The sequence below is a fragment of the Lissotriton helveticus genome, chromosome 1_1, assembly GCF_964261635.1.
Source record: "Lissotriton helveticus chromosome 1_1, aLisHel1.1, whole genome shotgun sequence".
NCBI classification, from domain to species: Eukaryota; Metazoa; Chordata; class Amphibia; order Caudata; family Salamandridae; genus Lissotriton; species Lissotriton helveticus.
In genome coordinates, this window is record NC_136057.1 from 1,042,395,611 (window position 1) to 1,042,422,215 (window position 26,605).

Here is a 26,605-nt window from a genome sequence, read left to right on the forward strand (position 1 = left end):
TACAATACCATTAGCAAAGCAACTGGCTTTAACTCAAAGGCGAGACCTATTGCCTTTTCAATGCTTGTTCCCTTTGCTGGCTAGAAGTAAATCTTGCCAGCGTTTTTAATCCCAGTCCTTCTTTGCCTGTTGTTGAATTTGTTTGTACCTTACCCATGCTGCTTTAATTTCACCCATTGCTTTTGATCTAATGGCTCTAGATAGGGACTTATAAGCATCTCTAAAAGATTTATTAAACCACGATGCTGCCCTAGGACGAGATTTCTTCTTCGGCTTTTAGGTTTTAATAAAAAAGTTCTTGAGTTCAGCGAAAACATCACTGTGGACCTGCAAAATGATAGAATTGATGTTCTCCTGTGAATCAGTTTTGGAAGGTCGCTAGGGCGCAAACGACCGCAGCCTTCATCTGTTCCATGGTCCTATCGTTATCAATAATCATGGCCCATCTAACTCTCCTTATGTCATTATTAAGCATGACGTCTGCTGTTACCTTCTCAACTATCCTGTTTTTATGGCTGGGTAATCTCAATATCTGCAGTGATAATATCAGTGGGTTGTGGTCACTTTCAGTCCGCTCCTGAACTACCATATCTAAAATTGAAGACCAAAATTCGATATTAAGAAATATGTAGTCTATACGACTACTTCTCAACCCATTACTAAATGTGTGAGCACATGAACTATCCGAGTGGGACCTCCCATTAACTGCCCTGACTCCCCATTCCAAACACAGACCTTTTAATTGTTAAGCGGCCTTGGTTCCTTTTTTTAATTGGACGTAAATCTAGGGATGGGATATTCCACAGTGCATCCTCCTCTACACTAAGATCACCATCATCTTGATCTAAGGGCTCAAAGGAACAATTAAAATCCCCAGCAATTATCAAGTTACAATGTCCCCTGTTATTTGAAAAATAACTATCGAGAAGGGTGACTGTGTTAGATCCTTTACCACCCGGCAACCCTCTTGCATATACATTGATAATCATTATATCAGGTACGTTTGCCAGACGAAGCCGTATAACCGTAATATCTGGACTATCTATGAATACTTCCTCCACCTTGTAGCCTGCTTGTTGTCAAACCCAAAGGGTAAGTCCACTTAAAGGACGACCTCGCTGTCCCCCCCCCAGTGCTGCTTTTGAAAAGTTGAGAAACCCAGGATGGTAAATTTGATCCAATGACCATGTCTCCTGAAAAGCTTAAATATCATGGTCTTCTATAAATGCTGGCCATTCTATTAATGCTATTTTTGAGGATAATCCCGCTATGTTCCAGGAGATAACTGACAAATTTGACTTTTGGTGCCCTTGAATATTAGCACTAGAAATTACCGGGCTATAGAGTGGATGAGCTTAGACAGATTAGCTGAAAGAGTTTTAATAGGGCCTTCTTCCCTTAGCTCAGTACCCAGTTACATCAAACTTGGACCGTCAGCCCCTAGGGCCCTGTTACTACAACCATCTTCATCCCCTTTCTTAGTAGTGTCCCTAAACTGGGAGGGTAATTGAAGGTTCCTTAACCTTCAACCAACCTTCTCTAAAGAGGAACACTCATTAACACATACATCTAGTTTTTTAGGACAATTGCTAATTTTGACTGTAGGGGGGTTGTTTTTAACCCTAATATTTGAAGTACTCATGTGGGAGGTTCTTATATCAAATGCCACTAAGTTTTGTGCTCGTTCTACAGACCTGAGTGGTAAGCTAACGCAGTCAGTGCTATGTTCCTGAGCCCCAATCCTTTTAGCGTAAATTATGTCTTGTCTAATTAATGAACGTGTCGGAGCCAATGTATGGTTTTGTTAATCAAAGCCTGCTCATCTTCATTGAATGAACTAAGTTGTACTTTCAGGATATTAGTCAAGAAAACATGACGTTTTGAAGACCCATTAATAGGCTCAGCTCGCCTTTCAACTGTCCCCTGCGGCAACAGACTAGAGCTCCTAATGTCGGAGGAATAAGACCGTGCACAGTCGGCAGAACCCTTATTCTGATCTTGGCAATCACTATGATAGACTTGGTTAGGTTGTTGGGTGGCGGGCAGGAAGTTAGCGGTGTTAGCTGCGAAGATGGTAAGTCGTTAATCAGACTGCCTTTATAAGCACTACAAAGAGTACTATCAATGATGTGTCTGTTCTGGAATGAAGTGGCTAAAGTAGCTACCGTGTCAATGTTAGCTAAAAGGGGGGGGTATCTTTGTGTAAAATACTTTTCATGATGTCAGTTAGTTGTTCTATCAACTCCTTTACTAAGCTCACTAACTTCGTAACCCCTCCTGTCTAAGCTACGTAGTCTGCTGACTGTTTAAAGAACCCGAGCACTTACAAGTACATGTCACTTGGGTTACTGAATCAACCGTTTCGCCTGATGGCACGGGGCTAATATTAGGCAGACATATTATCAACAGTTATACTCGTCAGTGGGATAAATCTATTGGTACATACTACAGCGAACTCTGGCTGGAAATCACTACTTACAGTGGGTGAGGAGGAAACTTTTATGTCCAGACCAGCGCCTACAGCAACCCCTGTGTCAGAACTTATGGATGTTCTCTGGGTGGACTTTTTAAACATGGCTGGTATAGATTTTACAATACGCGGGGAGGAGGGGTGATTAATGGCTAGTGCCCCAAAAGTGCCTACATCTGAACCCATGGAAGCTGCCAGAACCTCTTCACACTCACTTATTATATTGTCTATACGATCAATGACACTATTATTCCCTGTAGCCAAACACCTTTCTTCAGCTTTTTAGGCTTACCCTTACCTACTCGCCCCCCCACCACCCCCAAAACGTCCACAGCTTTTTTTTCGCCCATGCTTCAAACTATGAGACTATTAAAGAGGTGCACTTATTTACCAAATGCTTACAGAATATACTTGGATATAACACGGAAAGCTCTAATAAGATAGTCAGTCAGATTACTTCCAGTAACGAGTACAAAGACCAATTGGTACAGAGTTCTAGAGTAAGCCGTAAGCAGACAGATTAACAGTACTTCTGATGTTAAGAGTTGTCCTGAGGCACTGTTAGATGTTGGGCCCTGCCTCTTCCTGCCAATGACGGGCAAAGACAGGCCTGCCCTTGGTCCGAGTGTGTACCGCAGAGCGTACTGCGCAGCTGTATCCTGAGCGTGATTTAAACGTCGCAGGTCTGCGTGGATGGATGGCAGGTATGTAGGAAGCAGGTTACGGTACAGGGGAGCCCGGGATACTGAGTCCCTGAGCCTGGCTGCAACCCTGTTACTGGCATTAGCAGTAATCTTGTTTGTTGCTTTTAAGATAATTATGTTGCTCTGAATGGCACTTGTCAGACCCAAGGCCGTGTTTCAGAGACCGTAGTGGCTGTGATTAAGGTAGTGATCTACCTAAATTAATGCTGAAAAGTCAGTATCCTGATACAGAGAGTTGTTACAAAGTGGTTTTAGGCCAATACTCTGCCCAGTATCACGCTCTGGAGCTCTAACAAGCTGTTGTTTCTCTCTGATTGCTCCCTGCAGTTCCTCACGTTGGATGACATTCAGGATCCTTCCAAGGGCAATGTGGACATGAAGAAGGATAACAAACCCAATGTAAGAAATTTACAGATAATCTCCTTGTGGTCAGAGACAGCCCTTAAACCCTTACCACAGTAGCAGCCCTTGCCTTAGAATGTTTCTGTCTACTATTCACACATACTCTGCACACTGGAAAAATTCCCATACCACCTCTGACCAATGTTACTTTGTCCTCCTTACTGTAAGGGTGTACATTTCTCCAGCAGGTTTCTCAATTTTTTGCAGACTCAACTTCAACTTAAGGCCTAGTAAATATTTTGATGTTCACATGCCTCCATCCACCTTTCTTCTCTCATTGAACACAATGTTGTCCTGTGTCCCTCAGCTCTCTCTCCCACCCCCTTGTCCCCTGCACCGATATCAGAAATGACATGCATCCCATAGAACCTTTCCATACCTTTCAGTCAAGTTATACAGTAGGACCTACTGTACCAACTGTGTATGTATGCTATGAAATCAATAACCCTCACGCTGTTTTGTGGCCCTACACTTATCCATTTCGTCTGTGTTCCTCATTTTCTTTATCCTCTGTCTGACACTCCTCCTTAAATGCACTTTCTGTTCTATAAATCCTTATAAGCATCAAATGATTGTGAATCTCTTCCTGAATTTTATGTGCCGTGAGTTTCTTTTTTCCACATTTCATTAACCTTCCTTGTCTACACTTCGTGCGACCTATGTACTCCTTATTTAGTTTTAATTTGGTCACCAAAAGTATAAAAAAAAATTAACATATGTATCCCGACATTTTGACTCAATAAAAATGTATGTTTAAAAATCAAATATAAAGCAACATAGGTTTCTTAGCCACTTCATCTATTTCATGCATATCTCACTTGTTCATAATGTGATGTTCACTTGCGTAGGTTGTAAACGTGATTCCGCTCACCCCAGTGACACTGGTTCCCCCAGAGGAAGCAGAAAAGAAGAACAACCCGTTGTATAGGTACACTTCTTGGTTTTTCTCAAGGGGTAGATAATATGCCCTTTTAATGAATGTGTGTAATTCCTTTGTTGTGTAACCCGCTTTGATTGGTTAGCTCTTGTGAAAGCCGGCTTTTTATGGTTGAATGTAGTTTTTTTGTTACTGGGTGGCCATCTGGCATCGTACACTAGTTTGCTTTCATGATTTAGGTGATATGACCTCACTTTTCTTTGTGGTGGGTGTCTGAGTGAGCTAGTTTTCTTTGATGGAGTTTAGGGTATCTCTACTATTTTCTACAATCATGTGGGTTGAAAGGCAAGGGTTTTTCTTCCCCTTTTGTGTGGGGGGGCTTGTAACTTCCATGTGGTTACATTTTTATGATGAGGCATGTGATGTGTGAGCTTGTTTTTCTGTGCGAGTGACTGCAAGCTTGGTTTCCTATAACTGGTTGCATGCCAATTCAAGCTAGGATTCTCCAACGGCATTGATTAGAATGTGGGCCTGTTGTCTAGCATGCTAACTTGTGAACTTATTTATTTGATCATGTACTGTGAGACACGTTTCTATGAAAGGGCACATGGCAGTTTGAGCATTGTTTCTTAGATGAGGATGTGTCAACAGTGGGGTGGGTGATGAATGAACATGGTTTCTTTCATGTTGGTGATGTGCGTGTTTGGTATCTTGGGGTTGGGTGGCTCTGTAAGCATATGTCTTGGCTGGAATAGGTTACCTTGAGAGCTTATTTTCTGTGATGGTGCGGTTTGTGTATGAACTGGTCAGTTGGTGGCAGAGCAAGCTTTGATGTTTGAGCTTTTTTTCCTTGATGGTGTGAGGCATTACTTTTCTTACTCGGTCATCGGTTGTAGAGTGAACATGGTTTACGTGCTTTTGTGGTGTTACAATGAACTTAGTGACTATAATGAAGTGGTTGATGTACTCCTTTTAGGTCTCTGATGAGGTGACCATGATAAAGTGCCAATGAATGCATTTCTATATTAAGATTATATGTTTTCCTCAATGTTCTTTGATGGGGGATGGAAGCATTGTAAGTTTGTTTTAAAGGACATAGTTTTTGCTGTTTGGTTTTGGTTTCATTGCATTACAAACTTGTTTTGTAGGCGAGTGGAGGCACTTTAACCTTCTTTCATGACTGGGAATGACCGTGCTTGTTTGTTTTTTCTTTTCGTAACACCTCTATTCGCATGGTAGTCGAAAAGGCGAGGTCTTGGCCAGCAGGAAAGATTTCCGGATGAACAGTTGCACCCCTCATAAATCTGGAGCCTTTATGCTGGTGATGACAGATATATCGCCCACAGATTTACAGTATCCAACAGACCCCATGAACATGAACCATAATCCAGGTATGTGACCTGCTGGGCTACCCATCACCCTCTTCTATTAAGGCATGCCACATAAGGATTCACTCCTGACTGCAGTCCCAATACTTGGGTCTGTATGTAATCCTTTAATTTCTGTGCTCAGTGGCTTCAGACTGCTGACTTCTACTTTAAGACCTGGTGCTCTGACCGCTAACAGTCAAGTTTTGTTACATAGGGTCTTCTAGTTGTCTCTGGAGTTGCCCCATTGCTACTTTCACCGCCACTAGAACACTGCATGACTTGCTCTCTTCTTTTTCCTCTTTTCCCCAGCACTTTGTTTTACTGCCTCAGCAAGTTTACACTAGGGGTCTTCTCTCAGTCTTGCCTTTTTAAGTACAAAAGATTCTTATAGATACATGTGGGCTTCCTAATTTGTATGATTGAAGGTATCCATGGCAAAAAAAATCCCCTTTCTCTTTGTCAGTCTGAATCTCACCACCTTCTCACTTGATTTCATTAACAGAAGCACAGACTGGTGCTGCACAAGAGCAGAATGGTGAACAGCCCTTGGAGAGGACACTTTGCGCAGAGCCTGTGCAAGCGCTCAACTTATCTATGGAGGGAGGCAAGAAATATGTTTATTCTCTGGTTTCAGAAAGTAAATGAAGGCTGACAATGGTGCAGTGATATAGTGAATGCAGTGTTGGTGTGTGTACGATCATTTGTTTGCTTTGAGCTCATTGAAGGCCTTGCATAGATCGTATCACTGCAGTGTTGATAGTAAGGATTTGGTTTGGTATTACCAGCTCGGTTAGTGTTTCGGAAGATTAATGTCATTGACACAACATGGCTGCAGTGTTGTGTAGCAACCTTAGGTCTGTAAAGAAGCAGTCTCAAATTGATACTGCATTTTTGGAATGAGTGGGCCAGTGCAGCTTACTTCCCCTGGGAAGCCTGTACAACTGTTGAATTAATCTGAAGAAGGATTTAAGAAACTCTTGCTTGTTCGCTACGAATGAGAAGTAAAGTGCAGTGAAATAGTGAAATCTGTGTGATGTGGTTTGGTGTGTGTGGGGATGGGTGGCATTTGTTTGTCAGTCACAGAAGAATGAAATTAGTCTCAAGCTGGTACAGCATTTTGTGCACAGATTTTGCATCAGCTTACTTTGAATTTAGAATGTAATTGCAAATTTCTCCCAGCAAAACATGTGTAGTGAAGGTAATTTCTTGCATGACAAGCTGTTAATGATAGATTAACCTGTCCCAAAAATTATTTCTTGCTTGTGGCTAAAGTCAATTAGGCATAAATCGCCACAGTGCAAAAGCAATGTAAGACACCGATTGCTCATGCCTGCTTTCATTTTGCTTGTTGGGTCTGTTTGTTCAAGTCAATCAGACGGCAGCATTTCTGAATTCTTGGAATATTCAAAAACTTTACTTGAAGCTTACTTTGACATTCGCACATAACGCTTAACATAAAGTTCTGAATTATCCTGCACAGGTTGTTGCTCAACTTAAGCATACTCTTCGTGCTTACAGACCAATATATTCCTTCGCTACAGCTGTAGCTCAAGAAGACGTTAGGGAAATAGAACAGTCTAAGAAACAGAGATTTTATACTCCCTAAACTGTTGCTTTTCGAATCACAGTTCTAATGAATCGATACTTAAATGCAAATGAAACGTGATAACAAGGGAATATGTTACGTATTGCCCCTTCCACTGGAGAAACCAGTGTAAGTGAGAAATTTGTGTACTCAAAAAACAAAAACCTCAGACTTCATATTGGTCCCCAAAATAAAATAAAACAAATAAAATTGGCAACAATGGTAAACGACATAAAACAAAGACACAGAAAAAGGAAACACACTAATGTGATAGATAAAGATTAAGTACTGATCGGAGTAAGAGATGGGAAGGAGATGGAGTATGGTGGAAGATGACAAGAGGTGAGATGTCTGAAACGAACATCAATGGAGATATCAATAAACAATAAGATATGAACAGACAAGATAGTTGTAAATGAGGATAAAGGCGGCCAGCAAGGTGAAAGACCCATGACAAATGTAGAGGTTTAAATGGCAACAGATCAGTGCTACAGGAGGGGAATAGGAGGAGTAACTGAGGGAAAAAATGGACACAGGCAAACCTGGAAATAGGACAGAACAGAAGTGGGGCAATGTTGGTGAAGAGATACGGATGAAGATTGCAAAAGGTGGAAAATAGATGAGCTGTGGAAAATTGAAGTGATGGGAGGATGGAGAAATGTGGGGTGAGAGCTAGGAGAAAGGAGAGCACCTGAGGTAGATGAAGAAATTAGAAGAGTCACAAGAGGAGCGATTTGTGTTACTATTCTTAATGATTATGAATATTTAGCCCAGTGGTGATAATGTAAAACACAAGAGTGAACACTAGAGAGAGAGACTTATTTGTTTTTTGGTTTCTTCGGTCCTTCTTTTTTTGCTATAAAAAGCAATGACTAGATAAAACTCTTTCATTGTTCTTGAAATTTACCCTCATTCTTAGCAACATTCTTTTTAGTTATACCGTTGGCAAATAGGCATTCATCCGTATTTTGCACCCATGAACCAATCAATGAGCACATGGAATTTTTGACTTTCCTGTGGCAGAATCTTATAACTTAAACCTTACATAAAACATGTGCCCATTATTTTGGGAAACTCAAAGTTGTTCCTTGCAAGTCAACCTGATCAGTGAAACCCTTGATAATTTTTACTATATGTTTGAGCAAATAGCATTTGATGATATTGAGGTCACCAAGAATTTTACTTGATCAGGCATTAGAACGAACACTACAGGTATGATTTTTAAAAGGGAATATAACACCTTAAAGAGATTGAACTCAGAAAGGTTCTTCTAAAAACCACAGGTAGATCCAGAAAAGTACTTCTAAAAATCACAGGTAGTAGGTGTCGGCACAGAGATATGTGGCAGAGAGCTGGCACAAAGTACATGATTGTGGCTAGTCTGGAGATGTCTAAATTCTAACCGTGACTGACTTTACTGCCTCTGCTTATCGTTTTATTGGCTTTGATTCAGTTAATGAAGATGTTGGTGGCGAAGGAGGGAATTTCATACCTTTGGATGAGCACCATGAATTGGATGTAGAGATGGACCCTGTGTGCGAGGAGCACATTGAACGGCAAAAGGTAATGTAGTGACTCTACACCTGATGGATACATTGTTATGGACTTTTGTTGTTGCTTGCATGCCACAAACCTAATTGTTTGTTGCACTTCTTACAGAGTTAGACACTATTAAAAAATTCAGACATTTCTCTAGCAATCCGATTAGAATCCTTTTAGTTTTGTGATTTTTAAATCTAACAGTCCATCAGTTTTCCTTTCTCAAATATTTGCTTACGCTGATTGGAAGAGAACACAAGCCTACTCTGTGTGGTACTCGTACATCTTATTTCCTGGCACTTATACACATGTAATATGTTTCTGATGGATATTTCTAATCGCAGATTCCTCACCTTGTGAATATCCACTGTCACCAGAATGGATCAGGTCGAATTTACTGCATAGACACAGTGTGCCTGGAGGTGGCGTCATGCAGTTCCATGTTGCTCTTGTTCTACTACAGAAGTGATAATCTGAGTCGCATGTATGCGCCACCATTGCGCACTTGACATTAGTTCCTTTCTTTCTGCGCCTTCCTGTGTGAATACAGAGCAAACTTCGTATCAATTTCTCATCTGCTGACCAGCATTTAAAAAAAAAAAAATTTCAGTGTGAAAGCAAACATGTAAACCAACCCCCTGAACCGCCACAGCAGACAAACTCAGCCAGTGATGTCTAGCAAATTACAAAGGATAGTTGCGCCTAGATGTAGTGCAAGAAGACTTCCAGCATTGGTGAAAACCCTGGCTTGATCCGGCGCCAAGAACACACAATGTCTGCTCTTTTGCATGTTGGGAGTTCCAAAAAAAGGCTTTCTTTCTGGGAGACACATCAGCCTAGAATAGAGCATGGAACTCCTGTACGCCTTTCCACCTCTGCCTCTCCTGCTTCAAGTTCTATTAGAAAATCAGGTCCATGTCATCTCAGTGGCTCCCCATTCGGCCAGGAGAGTGTTGTGCTCAAACTTCTGGCCATGGGCATCTGTCCTTCGATCAGACTGCCACTTCCAGAAGATCTTCGGTCACAGCAGCAGAGCAGGATCTTGCACCTAGACCTGCTCAATGTGCACCTTTGTGCATGGAGATTTAGTGGGTATCTTCCTTGCTGCAAGCCCTCATCCTTGCTGCTAGGAGTCCTTCTAAAAGGTTTGATTACGTGTATCGCTGGTAAAGTTTATGGTCTGGTGTGGCACCCGTAATACAGACCCATTGCAGGATAAACTCCTTGAAGTATTGTTGCTTGTTTTGCAGTAGGCACAGTTAAAAGTTATTTGTTGACTCTTTTGTCCATTTTGCATTTGCCAGACCAGCCATCCTTGTTTACATTACCTGTTTTGATTCGATTTCCTAAAGACTTAACTCATGTGTGTAATTGCACATGTATATGAGGCACTACTGCTGAGTTAAACAGGAAGGGCGTTTCACCCATTTGGTCCTGCAGGATCTGTTGGTATGAACCATTCCAGAGACCCACCACTTTGGGAGGTACTGCTTTGGTATCTTTTCAAAAGTTGCAGAATGTGTTCTGAAGTATTCATCAGAAGAATACGTTTCTTACCTTTACTGATGCTCTTTCTGATGGATACTCTGTGTAACGGTAGGTTCCTCACCACCCGCACTCCTCTTCTGTGAAATTTGTTTTTCTAGCATCCAAAAAGGTCCCACGTTAGAGATGTGCTCACTGGCACATCTTATTGTTTGTCTGAATTGGTGTCCGACTGTGCGGTTAGTGCCAAGAAAGAAAATAACACCAGCATTCCGGGGTGGCTCTTATATGTGGGTCCAACTGTCCCTTCCGAAACAAGGTGAACACGGAACCCATGACCCTGCCATTTGGTGCATTGGACTATGCTTTAAATCTTGCAGATCCAGTCTGGCACCTGGGATTATTCACAAGGTGAGAAATCTGCAGTTAGAGTATCCAACAGAAACCGCTTTACCAAAGATAAATAACATGGCTTTGAACAAAAGGATGCTCAAGTTTGTATGCACTGTAAGCCCACGCCCTAGCCTCCAATGTTCTATTTTGTTTCTGTTATTCAATCAATTTTTCTCTGCTTCGCTGATTGGATTCACTGTGCTGGTTATCTGAGAGCTTTCATATATTATTTACATACTTGTCCATGTCAACCCTTTCTAGATTCCAAATCAGTGCCACTGCACTCTTGTTTTAATGACCGCAAGAGTTAAGAATGTCTCAGTTTGACCCCCAAAAGCACTGCCTGCTGTGTCTTGAGATATATATATATTTTTTTTTTTCGAAGGCACTTCACGAGTCGGTATCACATTAGACACAGTACGGTCACCGTAAATTTCTGTTTTCTTACTCTCCTTTTTTTAACATTGTCTGAGTTCCCATATGTACTAAACCACTTGGATTACGGGCACAGGCCCGTCATAGTACTTTTAAAGTAACAACCAGACCAGGACCATCTCACGCTTACAAGGCATTGGCAACAATCAAGAAACACGCATACGCGATCATTCAAAGATACTGAGACCATGGTAGTAGCAACTTGAACAGATTTCCACCGTGGTATTTGCACAGCCATCCATGTATTGTGAGTTTCCACATACATAGATTAGAAACCACCAGGGGGATTTTACATTTGGGCACCCGCGCCCGATATAACTAGGAAGAGGTCGCTGCAACTTTACCACGAATTATCGTGTGTTCTCATCAAGTGTTACACATTGATTTCCAAGTCTGATTTTTTATATAGGAACGTGGGGACCAGGCAGTATGTAAGATTGTTATTGCACGAGGGTATGGGGTCACATCATCGTACACACCTCTAAAACACAGCATTGGGCACATCGAAAACAGCAGCGGCTAGACATTAGTCTAAAGGCATATCTCATTAGAGGTCACTGGTATCCAAACACATTTACTTGGGCTGGCCACTTTGACACCAACTGTGCTAGGCTATGTCATTTATTGTACAAAACAGTATACCAAGCCTTAATGCTTATGCTTCAATATGCTATTATTTATGTATGTTAATGTTATACTTGTGGAACAATATACAGCCTGTACATGTTTGTATAACGTTTACAAACCGAGCAAACATAGTAATTTACGATGTGTGAACCAGTTCCATCATGGCTGCCACATTTCCCCATGCCGGGTACGATCATGTAAAGCCCAGTTTCTATGTTTAATGCATTATGAGACGATGATGTTTGTATATAATGGTGACAGAGTTTGTTTTTCCTTCGTGTGAACAAGGCTTTACCGCCGAAACGCATAGCGAGGAATTAACTTCCTGATTTCTTTACTTCATTGAAGCCTGAGAGTACATTTTATTACATATCACGGACGCAATTGTATATATATATATATGTGTATATATATATATATATGTGTGTGTATATATATATGTATATATATATGGAAACACAGCTCCTCCTCTGCACGCTCTGCGCTCGCAGCCCACGCTTCCACGCCAGCAAGTAGAGGACCGGACCAGCAAAGTCAGCAAGATGTAGTTTATTAACACATAACCCACAGAACCAGCGACGCGTTTCGGGCCAAGGTGCCCTTGTTCACGCTGCAACATAGTTACATTTTTAATGCTCTTTTATACACTTATTTTATAAAAATGTCACCACGCCCTGGTGGTGACCTCCAGTGTTACATATGTTTGCAAACAGTGTAAAAATACTATTGCTGCTAGTTTTTTTATATATATATATGTGTATAGCATTGCACCTGGAAAAATCGTTACTGGTTAAATCCATGTGTATATATATATATATATATATATATATATATATATATATATATATATATATGTGTGTGTGTGTGTGTATATATATATATATATATATATATATATATATATATATATATATATATATATATATATATATATTCCACAAGTTGTTGCTCAAAAGAAATCCTGTACAACAAAGAGCCGACCCAAAGAATGCTGGTGCAAGTTCAATTTTAATCCAGTGAAGCCAGCGCTGCCGCCATGACGCGTTTCGCCTCCAGGGAGGCTTGATCACATGACAAACTACACATGGTGTGTAAGGCTATTTAAAGTGACAGTGCAGTTGAGTTACATCATAGACATAGAAAATAAACTATAAGGTAAAAACGCCGCTAATGTGCAAACCAATCAAACCAATGCCAATAGTACAGCAAAAATGTATATATGGCTGACAGGAGCACAATCCATAATTTCTAATAAAACAGAATTCATGGAAAAAGAGCATATTTGTCGGGCAAAAGTACATACTAAATAAACAAAGTATTTACATGACAAACAATGTTATCTATGTAGCAACAATGTATATTTCCTCAGTATTCATATAAAAACCCTTAGAAAAATAGCTCAAAGACAGACAATAGCAGCGTTTTTTATAATGTCCTATGAAACTGTTTCGCAAAAGTAGAGCCCAAGTGGGCAAGTCACTTCAAGAAAACTTGAATAGCCAAGAAGGTGCAAAGAGCAATAGTGCAAATACCATAAAGTGCATATAGTGAAAAATGTCTCAAATGTTAAAATTGTTTAAAACATGTGCCACAGTATCCCAGTTTGTAATAGAATCAATTCATCAATATATACAATTATACAATACAGAAAGAGAGCATAACAAGATCAATGGAAGATTGCTATATCCGGACAGGTCTTAAATGTTGAAAACTCCAAAATTCTAAAGGCAAGTGTAGAGATCCTCTCTATCATTAAGGCCATAAGGATTCTTGGTGTTGAGCTCCAAGATGTATCTCGTCTCAAGGAGGCGGAGTTTGGCCTCACGGTCACCTCCCCTCCTTGATGGCTCAACACAATCAATTAGGAAAAATTGGAGTTTATCAGGGATACCAAGATGTTTCTCCTGAAAATGCCTGGCAACCGGATAGTTCTGATCGTGTCCCGTTACTGCCCTTATGTGTTGGAGTATGCGCCTGTGGGCGGGCAGCTTAGTGCTGCCCACATATTGGAGCCCACACGGGCATTCCAACACATAAATAGCGAACTCGGTTTTGCAGTTCAACCATTTTGTGATGGCCGTCGGATGTTGATGAAAGGGACTTTGGAAGTGGGTTTTGTTGATGCCATAATGGCAGGCTTTGCATTGAGGGCATGTTTTAAAGCCCTTCTTCAATGCCCCCCAAGTAGAAGAAACCTTGGGCTCTAAGGAGTTACTCACCAAGGATTTGGACATGGATGGAGATTTCCTAAAAGTCAAGATTGGTTTGGTACCCATTGTGTGACCAATTGTAGGGTCACTGCGGACCAGATTCCAATTCTTGTTTACGATTTTGCGTAAAGCACCATGTTGACGATTGAAAGCCAGAATGAGTCGTGGTGCACTCATTTCACCCTTGTCTGTTGTTAAATCAAGTTGGTTCACTCTTTTAGCTTTGGGGATTAACGCTTCTTGCCTGCTTATAGAATTGGAACGTCTAATGGCTGTCATGATGATTTCTGGGGAATAGCCTCTTTCAAGAAACCGTACTTTACATGCCTCCTGTGCAATTGCACATTCAGCATCAGTGCTGCAAATCCGCCGGATTCGAAGCATTTCCCCAAAGGGAATGCTTCGAATCAAATGGGCAGGATGTTGGCTGTTAGAATGCAATATAGTATTGCCAGCACTGGGCTTTCGATAAAGCCGGGTTTTCAGGGCAGAATCACTCACGAATATCTCCACATCCAAAAAACAAATCATTTCAGAACTCAAATTAGCAGTAAAGTTAAGATTGACATTGTTCACATTGATCAAGTTCACAAAGGCCCTGGCACTGTCCTGATTGCCTCTCCAAATAATAAAAACATCGTCAATGTAGCGAAGATAGAGGGCAATATGATTACATACCAAATCATGGTGCTGGGTGGCGAGGACCTGCTCCTCCCACAGCCCCACGTGTAGACACGCATAGCTGGGTGAGAAGCAGGCCCCCATAGCCACACCCCTTATCTGCTGGTAAATCACGCCATTGAAAACAAAAAAATTCTGCTCCAAGCACATTTTGGTCATTTCGATCAACATCTTGTTATGTGCTGTTGGATGAGGCAAATCTTTGTTCAGGTAATGATCCAAGGCCTTGAGCCCATCCACGTGTCTGATAGAGGTATAGAGGGATGAGACATCCAAAGTCATGAGCACCATATCCTCATCCCATGCAAAATTAGCGATTTTATCAAGGAAATCAAAAGAATCTTGAACAAATGAAATCAGGTTCCTAACATGGGGCTGAAGAAAGAAATCAATGTACTTGGACACATGTTCCAAGGAACTGTCTATTGCCGAGATAATCGGGCGTCCAGGAGGTGTGATAGTATCCTTATGAACTTTGGGAAGTAGGTAGAAGGAGGGAATTACCGGATGTTCTTTTTTGAGGTATCTGAACTCCTCATGCGATAAAAGCCCTGCACTTCGCCAAATCTGGAGCTTGCTAGTTTGCTCAATCCAAGTATTTTTCACGATTTGTATGTTACTTCTGCGATAACATGATGAATCATTTAGTTGCAGTTCCGCTTGTTCAAGATACATTGCTCTCGGCCAAAGGACGACATTGCCGCCCTTGTCGGCCTCTTTTACAATGACATTATGATCTGATTTCAGTTTCTTGATCAATTGGTAGTAACATTGGTTTTGTTTTGAGATACAAAATTTCCTTTTGTTAGTGGCGGTGTATAGTTGTTTAATATCCCGCACTACAATCTCTTGGAAAGAATCCAAATTATCGTGGGCCATAATAGGCTGGAAAGTTGATTTGGGCTTGAAAGTTGTAATTTGTATCCCAGGATGTACAAGAGGGACTTCCCTCAAGTTGCCCTCTGATGATTGTTGCTGTAAGTCCCAGATAGTATTGAAGGTGGCCTGGCTTTGTGTACTTGAGAAGGTGGGACTAGATACTGTTGTTGATGGATTGGGATCTTTAGGATGTAACGCAAAGAATTTCTTGAGTTTTAACTTCCTTGTAAATTTGTAAAGATCCATTCTCGTATCCGCATAGTTCATGTTGCAAGGTGGGCAATATGAAAGTCCCAAATTTAGTACAGATGTTTCTGCAGATGTTAGCTTCAGGTTAGTGAGGTTGATTACTGATTTGATTTGGTTTTGCGGTTGCGTTTTGGATTGCGTTTCCAATAATTTTGTTTGCCCTGATTGCTGTCGTTTGATGTTCCTGGAACAGCATTTCCGGCGTTGCCAGCGTTTGTGGTTTGCCCGCTGTTTTTTGGTGCGCGGGCTTTGTGTGATCGGAGTGTTTCTCGCCGGTCCTGACATAGGCAATCCACCTCCTGTGCCAGGGAAAGTTTGGTAAACCCCAACGCTGAGTCACGGCTGGGGTCCAGTTCCAGATCACTCTCCACCGCTGAGCTTAGGCTCGAGAAAGATGTTGCAGGGAGCAGGGTATCTTCCCTTGCTTGTTGATTGTTTAAATTGGAACGTGCTTTGGCTTTCACTGCATCATACCTTTTAGCAAAAGTGAAAACCTGTCCATTTGCATAATCAGCTCTATCTCTTTCAAACTTGAAGGCTTTCCTTCTCTTAATGATTTCTTCTTCTTTGGCCAGGCGATTCATCATATCTGTTCGTATCTTGGTAATGGCATCATTGGTTTCATGTTTTGAGATCTCCTCCTCTAATGCATCTATTTTTAGCTGAAGCTTGATGCGGTCGCTTTCGGCATATTTTACCAGAATGCGTAGATATATCTTAGAACAGTCTAGGTTTGCCTCTGCCCATTCCGCTAACATTTTACGGGTCCGGGTCGTCGTAGCTAGGGGCAATAGTACTTCGCAACCCTCTTGGTACACGCCCCACCTCCAGATAGCGGGAGAGAGATCGATGTTCCCACCACTCCGACTGTTCTGCACGCATTAGCCGCTCCAGTTGTTTAAAAAGATCTCTAACTGTGGGCACTCCTGTTTCCTGTATTGCTGGTGTGGCACTAATTGATCCCCCAGCCGGGGAATCAAGAAACATGGATGCTGCTGCCTGCGCACGATTGCGTAGTCTATCGGCGGCCATTGTGTAAAGCGCTATATGTTATGGCTATTTTTGTAGGAAGGCACCAAAAACGGCAAACGGGAAAAAGGAAATAAATGTCCTACCCGTTGCCGTGCAACTTCTCACTGCTTGCTCCTAAGTGTTCTCCGGGGTTACCACGACTCGGCTCCGGTCCCGTAGCAAGTAGGGGCACAGATTCCGGTCAACCGCCCACCGAAACACATTGACGGCCAAGCAGGGGCGTTGCGGCTTTCTCCTCGCCGGAGAACGTAATAAAGTCCCAGATACCGGAACTGCTGCTTCCTGCCGCTTAGCCCACGTCGAGAAGGGGTCACGCTCGTACCTGGAGAGCCTCGGTACCGTAAATTCCACAAGTTGTTGCTCAAAAGAAATCCTGTACAACAAAGAGCCGACCCAAAGAATGCTGGTGCAAGTTCAATTTTAATCCAGTGAAGCCAGCGCTGCCGCCATGACGCGTTTCGCCTCCAGGGAGGCTTGATCACATGACAAACTACACATGGTGTGTAAGGCTATTTAAAGTGACAGTGCAGTTGAGTTACATCATAGACATAGAAAATAAACTATAAGGTAAAAACGCCGCTAATGTGCAAACCAATCAAACCAATGCCAATAGTACAGCAAAAATGTATATATGGCTGACAGGAGCACAATCCATAATTTCTAATAAAACAGAATTCATGGAAAAAGAGCATATTTGTCGGGCAAAAGTACATACTAAATAAACAAAGTATTTACATGACAAACAATGTTATCTATGTAGCAACAATGTATATTTCCTCAGTATTCATATAAAAACCCTTAGAAAAATAGCTCAAAGACAGACAATAGCAGCGTTTTTTATAATGTCCTATGAAACTGTTTCGCAAAAGTAAAAATGTCACCACGCCCTGGTGGTGACCTCCAGTGTTACATATGTTTGCAAACAGTGTAAAAATACTATTGCTGCTAGTTTTTTTATATATATATATGTGTATAGCATTGCACCTGGAAAAATCGTTACTGGTTAAATCCATGTATATATATATATATATATATATATGTGTGTGTGTGTGTATATATATATATATATATATGTATATGTATATGTATATGTATATGTGTGTATATATGACATTTTGCTACGGCGTCTGGAGGAAGTGGGGATTGTCGGGAAGGCTCTTAAGTGGTTCCGCTCATTCCTCTCGGACCGGTCTTTTAAAGTAGCCATTCCACCTGGCCAGTCCTCGTGTCATCCTCTGGAACTGGGAGTCCCTCAGGGCTCTGCCCTCAGCCCCACATTATTCAACTTGTATGTGAAACCGCTGGCTGCTGTCGTCAGGCAATATGGCCTTACGATGACATCGTATGCCGACGACACGCAGCTGGCGGTGACACTCAGTGGGGACCCTGAGGTGACTGCACCCAGATTCCGGGCAGGACTGATAGCTGTGGCTAGTTGGATGCGTAACAACTGCTTACAGCTTAATACCAAAAAGACCGAGGTCCTGATTGTGGGGAAGCAGGCGGAACTCTGGGGTGACCAGTGGTGGCCTCTCGAACTGGGGGCGATGCCTATCCCAGTGGAAGAAGTAAAAAATTTGGGGGTATGGCTGGATTCTAACCTCTCTTTTGCCAGCCATACAAAGAAGACAGCAGCCACCTGCTATGGCATTCTGCGAGGACTTAGACCAGTTCTCAAATTTTTCGACCCTCCCACACGTCAACTGGTGGTTCAGGCCTCTATCCTCTCACGGATAGACTACGGGAGTGCCTTGCTCCTTGGAGTCAATCAGGCTGAGGCGACGAGGCTCCAGAGGGTGCAGAATGCTGCTGCACGGGCCATTGTAGGTCTTCCGAGACGATGTTCTGTCTCTCCTGTCTTGGCCTCTCTGCATTGGCTTCCGGTCAGACAGAGAATCAAATTCAAGGTTCTCTGTCTGGCATTTAAGATCTTAAAGCTTTCTTCTCCTCCGGCCTTGACAGGCCTTATTTCTTCTTATGTCCCCACGCGACCCCTTAGATCCGAAGCCCAGTATCTGGCGAATAAGCCTAGGTTCAGGCTTAGCAGGATGGGAGGACGTTCCTTCCGCGTGTTGGCGGCAGACTTATGGAATTCCCTTCCTGTTCATATTCGGGCCCTTAACAGCTTGACCCTTTTTAGAAGGGCCATCAAAACCCACTTGTTCATCTCTGTAGGCTAATATCTCCCTCTGTTAGCTCTGATCTGTTGTGTTGTTGCATATGATCAGGCGCCAGGACGCCCCTTCGCTGGGGCAGCTGTTGCGCCTAATAAATGTTATTAACATAACATAACATAACATATATATATATATTCTGGGTTTGGTAGTTCACCTGTGCTCTAATTGTATGCAGCAGGTGAATCTCTGCACTTGTTGAGGGGCGGAGCTGGCAGCAACCAATGCGTTGTAAGCAGGACACATTTAAAGAACAGTTAAACCACAAACGGGCTTATTTGCTCCTGCTACCATCTATTCGCTGAAGAAGGCTTACCTGTAGCCGGAATGCATTCGACAAGCTCGCAAATAAAGCTGCCTCTTTGAATTCCCCTGCTGTGACCCTCATTCTTTTCCTTGGAGGAGATGGTTTTTGGATATATATATATATATATATATATATATAGATATATAGATAGATAGATAGATAGATAGATAGATAGATAGATAGATAGATAGATATAGATAGATATAGATATAGATAGATATGCAGGATACCCAAAGAGATTGACTCGCACTCACGGGGGGTTCAAATCCACATCGGATTTATTGCACAGAAATCACAAAAGTAGACGCGTTTCGGCGGTACGCCTTCGTCAGTATCAGGCGGCCGCCATGACGCTGCAATTTATAAACATAATTACAATCACTATTGCTGCACAAGTCTCGCGGGATCTGTCCCAAATAAACACCATTTTGTAATCAGGCAAAAACACAGATATCGAAGCAATGAAAAGAAAGTTACACACTAAATAAAGTATGTACATTTTATATATATATATATATATATATATATATATATCAGTTTCCATCCAAGAAATTCAATGAAGTGGGAAAAGATGAATCGCGGACCCAAAAAGTTCTTTGTGCCATATATTTATTTAGACACCCTGCATCAATACCGCCATGACGCGTTTCAGACCCACCTGGGCCTTGATCACATGACGGGTTACGTATGGGGAAAGACGTTTTTAAAGTCCAAGTGCATTAGAAATTCGATTCAGCTGTGCTGTGCAAGTATAGATACTGTAGACAGACTATCAATGCTTAAAAGTGAAGGCATAAATGCTGGATTTCATACATTGGTATAGTGCGACATAGTTTAACATAAAATAGCTACATAAATGCATTAAAGATTTGTGGCATGGACATGGGTGAAAAATCGTTAAAAATATATCAATATAATTAAACAATCATATATATACACCGTATCACATGTAATATAAGGTGCAATTTGTAGGGTGATGTCCACAGGGCTAATTTCTCAAACAGTTATTCATTCTATAATGAGATGTGTTCCAAAAGGGATGCTTCAATATGGAACACATCCAACTAACATAACCCCAGATACTCTCAACAAGCACACAGTCACATGCCCAAATGTAGTACATATGTCACACAACATTGTCTGCCTAATATTGGAAATTAATATATCAGCACAATTCCCAAATATATATATAAATAATATAATATATATTGGACCAAAGTATGGTCCACAGCCCCCAGAGGCTAAAGTTAGATATAACCTTACTCTCTAAAGTGGTAGCTTGGTTGAGCAGTAAGGCTGTATCAGAGGATAGTGTAAAGCATTTGTTGTACACACTCAGTGAGCAAATGGTCTCACACACTCAAGAACTGAACTCTAGGCCAATTATTTTGTATCAAACTATATAGTTGTTTTATTTTAGAACCAGCAAGGTATCAAAATATACTTTTTCAGAATGAGTTACTTTAGTTAAATACTTTTGAAATAGGCAATAGACTTTTTGATTACATTAGTTACGGTTGTTGCAATAGGCAACACAATTTCAAACACAATGCAACATTGAGCTCCATGGGAATTTCTAGTTAAATGCAATTAGTTACTTTGTAGATTACTTTTCTAACCACAGGACTGGATCCTAGATTCAGTCCTGGGACATTTGCTGTAAACAGTTAAGTAAAAACGTTTTGGTTACAGTAGTGATTTTTAGGTCTCGACTATTGTATCCCGTAAGGGATAGATAGACGAGAGTATAGAGGGCAAACCAGGCTCTGAAACCATTGCGGATTGTGTCCAGTTCATGTGGTGCACTCGTGCGGAACTCGCGTCCACATCAAACCCATCAGCCACCCTCCCACAGGCATCTGAAGCTTCCCCAGCGTGCGCTCGGCCTCAGGCATTCACCCCAGCGAGCGCTCGACCTCACTTCTCCTCCCCCCAATTCACCCCTGCTGTCACCATCAATGCATTTTCACACTTTCAACCCTTGCTTGAACGCCCTGATGTGCCAACACTTTCTTCCTCCCTCCCCCTCAGCTCCTCTGCCCTTTCACCCTCCCTTCTTCCTCCAGCCCTCCAGCCCTCCACAGGCGCGAGCTCTCTCTCAGAGCCATTCCAAAGACGTGCTAACAGCATTAGCAGCCCCTCCATCCTACCCCAAGTGCACATTTAGTGTATACCCTGTGTCATTCAGAAGCTGTCTTGACTTGCTGTCTTGTAAAACGTTCTAACAGCCATGGACCAAGCCCGCTTTTTTAAACAAAAATGCACGCAAATAAAGTACTTTTAAGACTGCATTCTATATCCTCGGCATCAGACTTGTCCTTTCTCTCTGTCTATCACCTTGCTCTAGCAACGGAAGTTCCTCCTCTTACACTGGCACTGGAAATCCTGCAGTGACACCGGCTGTGGTGCTGGTTTGCTTCAAGTCATGCTCAACAAGAGCTCCTTCACAACCCTTATCGTAGGGGTGTTCATTGTATACGTACTCCACACCTGTTGGATGATGTACGGCATTGTGTACACAAAGCCATGCGACCAGCAGAGCAGCAACTGCATTCTGCCCTACCTGAGCAGGAGGCCCAAGCTCCAGTTATGAGCCGGGGTCACTCCCCTCGCTGCTGTTTATGCGCCAACACTTTCTTCCTCCCTCCCCCTCAGCCCCTCTGCTCTGCCCTTTCGCCCTTTCACCCTCCCTTCTCCCTCCAGCCCTCCACAGGCGCGAGCTCTCTCTCGGAGCCGTTCCAAAGACGTGCTAACAGCATTAGCAGCCCCTCCATCCTACCCAAAGTGCACATTTAGTGTATACCCTGTCATTCAGAAGCTGTCCCTGATTCCAAAGCAGTGTTAGTTTAATTATGTTTGTTACTGGAATACAACTTTCAAAGGCTGGCACACTGTGTGTCTTGTCATATCAGTGTCTTGAGGGGGCTAGTAGGGCAGTTTTGTGTGATAGAATTAGATATCGACTTTTCCTGCTCCTGGGAGCCTAACCCTCTCACAAATGGTTAATTTGTGCCTCCCTGGTACAATAGCTTCCATTGACTAAAAGCCTCTGGTCATTGATACTGACAGTGACATCATATCCCAAGCCTCGTGATAACAGTCGGGAAAGTGACATCAGGCAATATGTCCACATTTACTGGGCATTCTGCAGCATGACAATGGTGCATTGATTGATAAATGACACAAACGCCACTGTACGGAGTTTATCTCCCCTCCCTCTCCCTCCCCCCCAAGGCAGATCCATCTCCTTCCCCAGCTCCCTCCCCACTCTCTCTCACGACACCCCCACAGAACATACCGCCTTTCTTACCTTAACATCCCCCCCTCCTCCCACTCTCAGCCCCCACTACCCTCCTGCCACCCCCACTGTCTTCAGCCTTCACTCTCTCTTTAACTCACCTACACCGTCTCCCACTGTTGACACCACTTATGTCTCACACTCTCCACCTACTCCACCAACACCCATCGTCCACAAATATGCCCACACTCCGAATAACATCCCACTCATTATCACCGCAGAACCCTTCAACAACGCCAGCATATCCCCCCCTCCGATACCCTGCCCGCTTTCTAGCCCACTACTCAACCACTCACCAATCGCTCTCACCACCAACACCATCTCCATTACTCCTCTGGACCCGACCTTATCTACCCTCCAACAACTCAAAGAGGATCTCCTACAAGTCAAAAAGGATGTCCACGACATCAAAGACCTCCTCCTCTCACGGCCCAGCCTACCTCCCACCATCCCACTACCCTACAAACGACGCACCCCCCCTACATACACTCGCCTCAAACGATCCCCGAGATGGCCGACTATCCCCGTTCGCAATAACTCCCACCGCCCCCGCCGTGTCCTCAACTCACTGTCTGACCGCGACCTTCGCTCTCTCCTACACTCCTATGGCCCAGGTCCTGTAAAACACATATCCAACACACACATCCCCATACCCACAACTCACTCAAACCCTCTGAGGCTCCCAACACATAGCAACAGAGTTTCCGTCCCTAGCAACCTCAGAAAAATCCCCCTCTCTCTAGAAGGTTCGACCACCCTTCTCACCCCCAAACTCAAATGCATCCTACTCAACTGCAGATCGGCCCAAAGACACTCCTCCGACATCGCTGATCTCGTCTCAGCAATGGAACTGGACCTAGCCATTCTGACGGAAACATGGCTTACTGAAGCCTCTACCCCGATAATGGACATATTAGTCCCCCCCAATTATCACATCATTAGACTGGATAGGCCTGTCAAGACGGGCGGGGGAATTGCATGCATCTTTAGGAGCAACCTCTCCGTCACTAAAGCTGCCTCCCCCTCCCTCACCTCCTGTGAACTCCTCTGCCTCGATATCACCAGCGAGGGCAAACAAGTTTGTGCTTTACATCTCATCTATCACCCGCCTGGCGACAACCTCATATTCACCCAACAACTCATGGACACGATCACCTCCAATGCCGGTCGGCAGATCACCCAAATCTACCTGGGTGACTTCAACCTCCACTGGAATGATCAGAAAGACACAGAGGTGAACAGTCTCAAAACTTTCCTTAATGCGCTTGACCTCACCCAAATAGTTGATAGACCAACACACGACAAAGGCGCAATACTCGATCTCATCATCGCCAAGGAGGACTCCACCAAACTGAGGGCGATCAAACCTTGTGACTGGTCAGATCACCACATTATCACCTTCTCTATTAACGAAAAAGTTAAACCTAACCCGGTTCAGCCCACCAAATCCAAAATCTGGAAAAGGGACATGAAGAGTCTTAACCCCACTACACTCCCTCCCCACCTCGACAATCTCCTCCTCCCCCCTCCAGGTGTCTCGGATGCCCAAGCACTGACCGACCACTACCTTGACTCTATGAAACTGATAGTCAATGAAGTCGCTCCACTGCAACTGAAGAGAGTCTCCAACAAAAGTTCTAACCCCTGGTACGATGGCAGACTCAATGACGACAAGCGCACTATGCGAATGGCAGAGCGTACCTGGAGATCTGACCCCTCATCACTGCATCTAAAGACGCTTAAAAAAAAGAGAAATGACTATTTCAGGAAAATAAAGCGCACAAAGTCTGACTTCTTTAGCCGTCTACTGGACCAAGCAAAAAACAGGCCAAGGAAACTGTTCGAACTAATCAAGACTCAAACAAAGGCACAACCCTTACAATCAAACAAAGCAACAAGCGACACCCCACACTGTGAAGCCTTCTCTGCTTTCTTTAAGCAAAAGACCGACAACATAAGAAATGACCTCGTCATGGACTTAAGCCGATTCCCCAATCACACCAGAATGTCCAACATTCAACCTAAAAACAATGCATCATGGCTGCACTTCGACAGCTACACGGAAGAAGATATATACAAACTACTCTGCACCCTGAAGCCCTCTAATCACCTCACAGACCCCCTACCTGCTAATGCGTTAAAAGACTTCACCCCCTTGCTCCTCCCTCTTTGGACCAAAATCATCAACAGCTCTCTTCAACAAGGTCTCATCCCAGACTCCCTCAAGGTGGGGCAAGTCACACCTATACTCAAGAAACCCACAGCTGATCCGTCTGACCTGAACAACTACCGGCCTATCACCAATATCCCCACCCTGGCCAAACTGCTGGAGAAATGTGTCCAAATCCAACTAACAAAACACATTGACCAATTTGACCTTCTCAACACTCACCAATCAGGCTTCCGAGCGAAACATAGCACGGAAACAGCTATGACACACATAATTGATGACGCCCTCCAAATCCTTGACCGCAATGATTCCTGTCTCCTCATCCTTCTTGACCTATCGTCAGCTTTTGACACGGTCAAACATGAGAACTTATTGGAGCTGCTAAGCACTAGAATGGGTCTCTCGGGAACTGTTCTCAAATGGTTTGCTTCTTTCCTGCATAACCGGTCGCAGAAGTTCAAGATCGACAATGTGCTATCTAAACCAGTGCCTGCAGACCTAGGTGTCCCACAAGGATCCTGCCTCTCCCCCACACTGTTCAACCTCATCATGGAACCACTCGCCACCTTGCTCCAAGCATCCAATGTTCAATTCCATATGTACGCCGATGACACACAACTGTACCTAAAGCTACAATCCCCGGAAGATATCAAACTACTGAATTCCACACTTAGCAACACTCAATCCTGGCTGGCCGTTAATCACCTCAAACTAAATGCGCTGAAAACCGAGTTCCTACTCATCTCACCCCCGGCGAAAACTTCCACCACCCAAACGTGGCTCAATAACCTAACAGCACTCAATGTCCAACCTACTATCGTGGACTCAGCGAAATCCCTAGGCATCACAGTTGACGCCAAGCTCAACATGCAACAGCACATTAGCATAGCCACAAAAGGGGCTAATTTCCATATCAACACACTGAGGAAACTCAAACCCTTCCTCCCTGCCAAAGACTTCCAAACTGCTGTACAAGCTTTAGTCATCCCTCGCATAGACTACGGAATTGTGGCCCTCAGCGGACTCCCGCTATCCACAACAGCACCCCTAAGAGCCTCCCTGAACGCTGCTGCGAGACTCATTACTGGCTCGAGAAAACATTCACATATTTCCCCAGACCTAAAATCTCTAAAATGGCTGCCTTTTGAAGCCAGAATTCAACTAAAAATTGCAATAATGACACACTCGGCGGTGCACCACAAAGCACCCAACTACCTCGCGCAAAAGTTGTCTATATCAGGAGGGTCGAGATCCAATCGTAGTACAAAAAATCTACTTCTGAAACCTAGTAGATTCCGGAAAGAAAAAACATACAAGCGCTCCTTCTCAGGAATGGCACCCAGGATCTGGAATGCGCTCCCTCCGGAAACGAGGCTTATCTCCTCCACGGCACTCTTCAAGAAAGAGGTGAAGAGAATCCTTCTGGCCAAGATCTCCTGAACATTACAGAGACTGGAACTGAGTCTCTGCATCGCGCTGTATCTCTGATCACCCTGCCCTTTGGCACTATCCTACTACCTAGAGGGGCACTACTACGCTACTCTCGTCCTATCGACCAATATATGCTACTCTTTGTTGGATTTATATGACTTGTTTACCTGACTGTATTTTGATAGGTTTTGATATGTTTCTGTACATTATTGTTATCTATGTTACTCTATGTTTATTGACCACTATATTGCTCCCATTATTTTGTTCATTCCTGTTGCCCTTGCCCC

General features: G+C 43.2%; 1 protein-coding gene across 1 annotated transcript in view; it reads left to right on the top strand.

The window, feature by feature from the left end:
- Positions 1 to 26,605, top strand: part of NCAPH2 (non-SMC condensin II complex subunit H2) — a 391,747-nt gene that overhangs the window by 176,939 nt on the left and 188,203 nt on the right. The window contains exons 6-10 of the mRNA XM_078677885.1: positions 3,502 to 3,573; positions 4,425 to 4,504; positions 5,693 to 5,844; positions 6,326 to 6,427; positions 8,862 to 8,971. Coding sequence (XP_078534011.1) covers positions 3,502 to 3,573; positions 4,425 to 4,504; positions 5,693 to 5,844; positions 6,326 to 6,427; positions 8,862 to 8,971 — 516 coding nt within the window. The remainder of the gene's footprint in view (positions 1 to 3,501; positions 3,574 to 4,424; positions 4,505 to 5,692; positions 5,845 to 6,325; positions 6,428 to 8,861; positions 8,972 to 26,605) is intronic.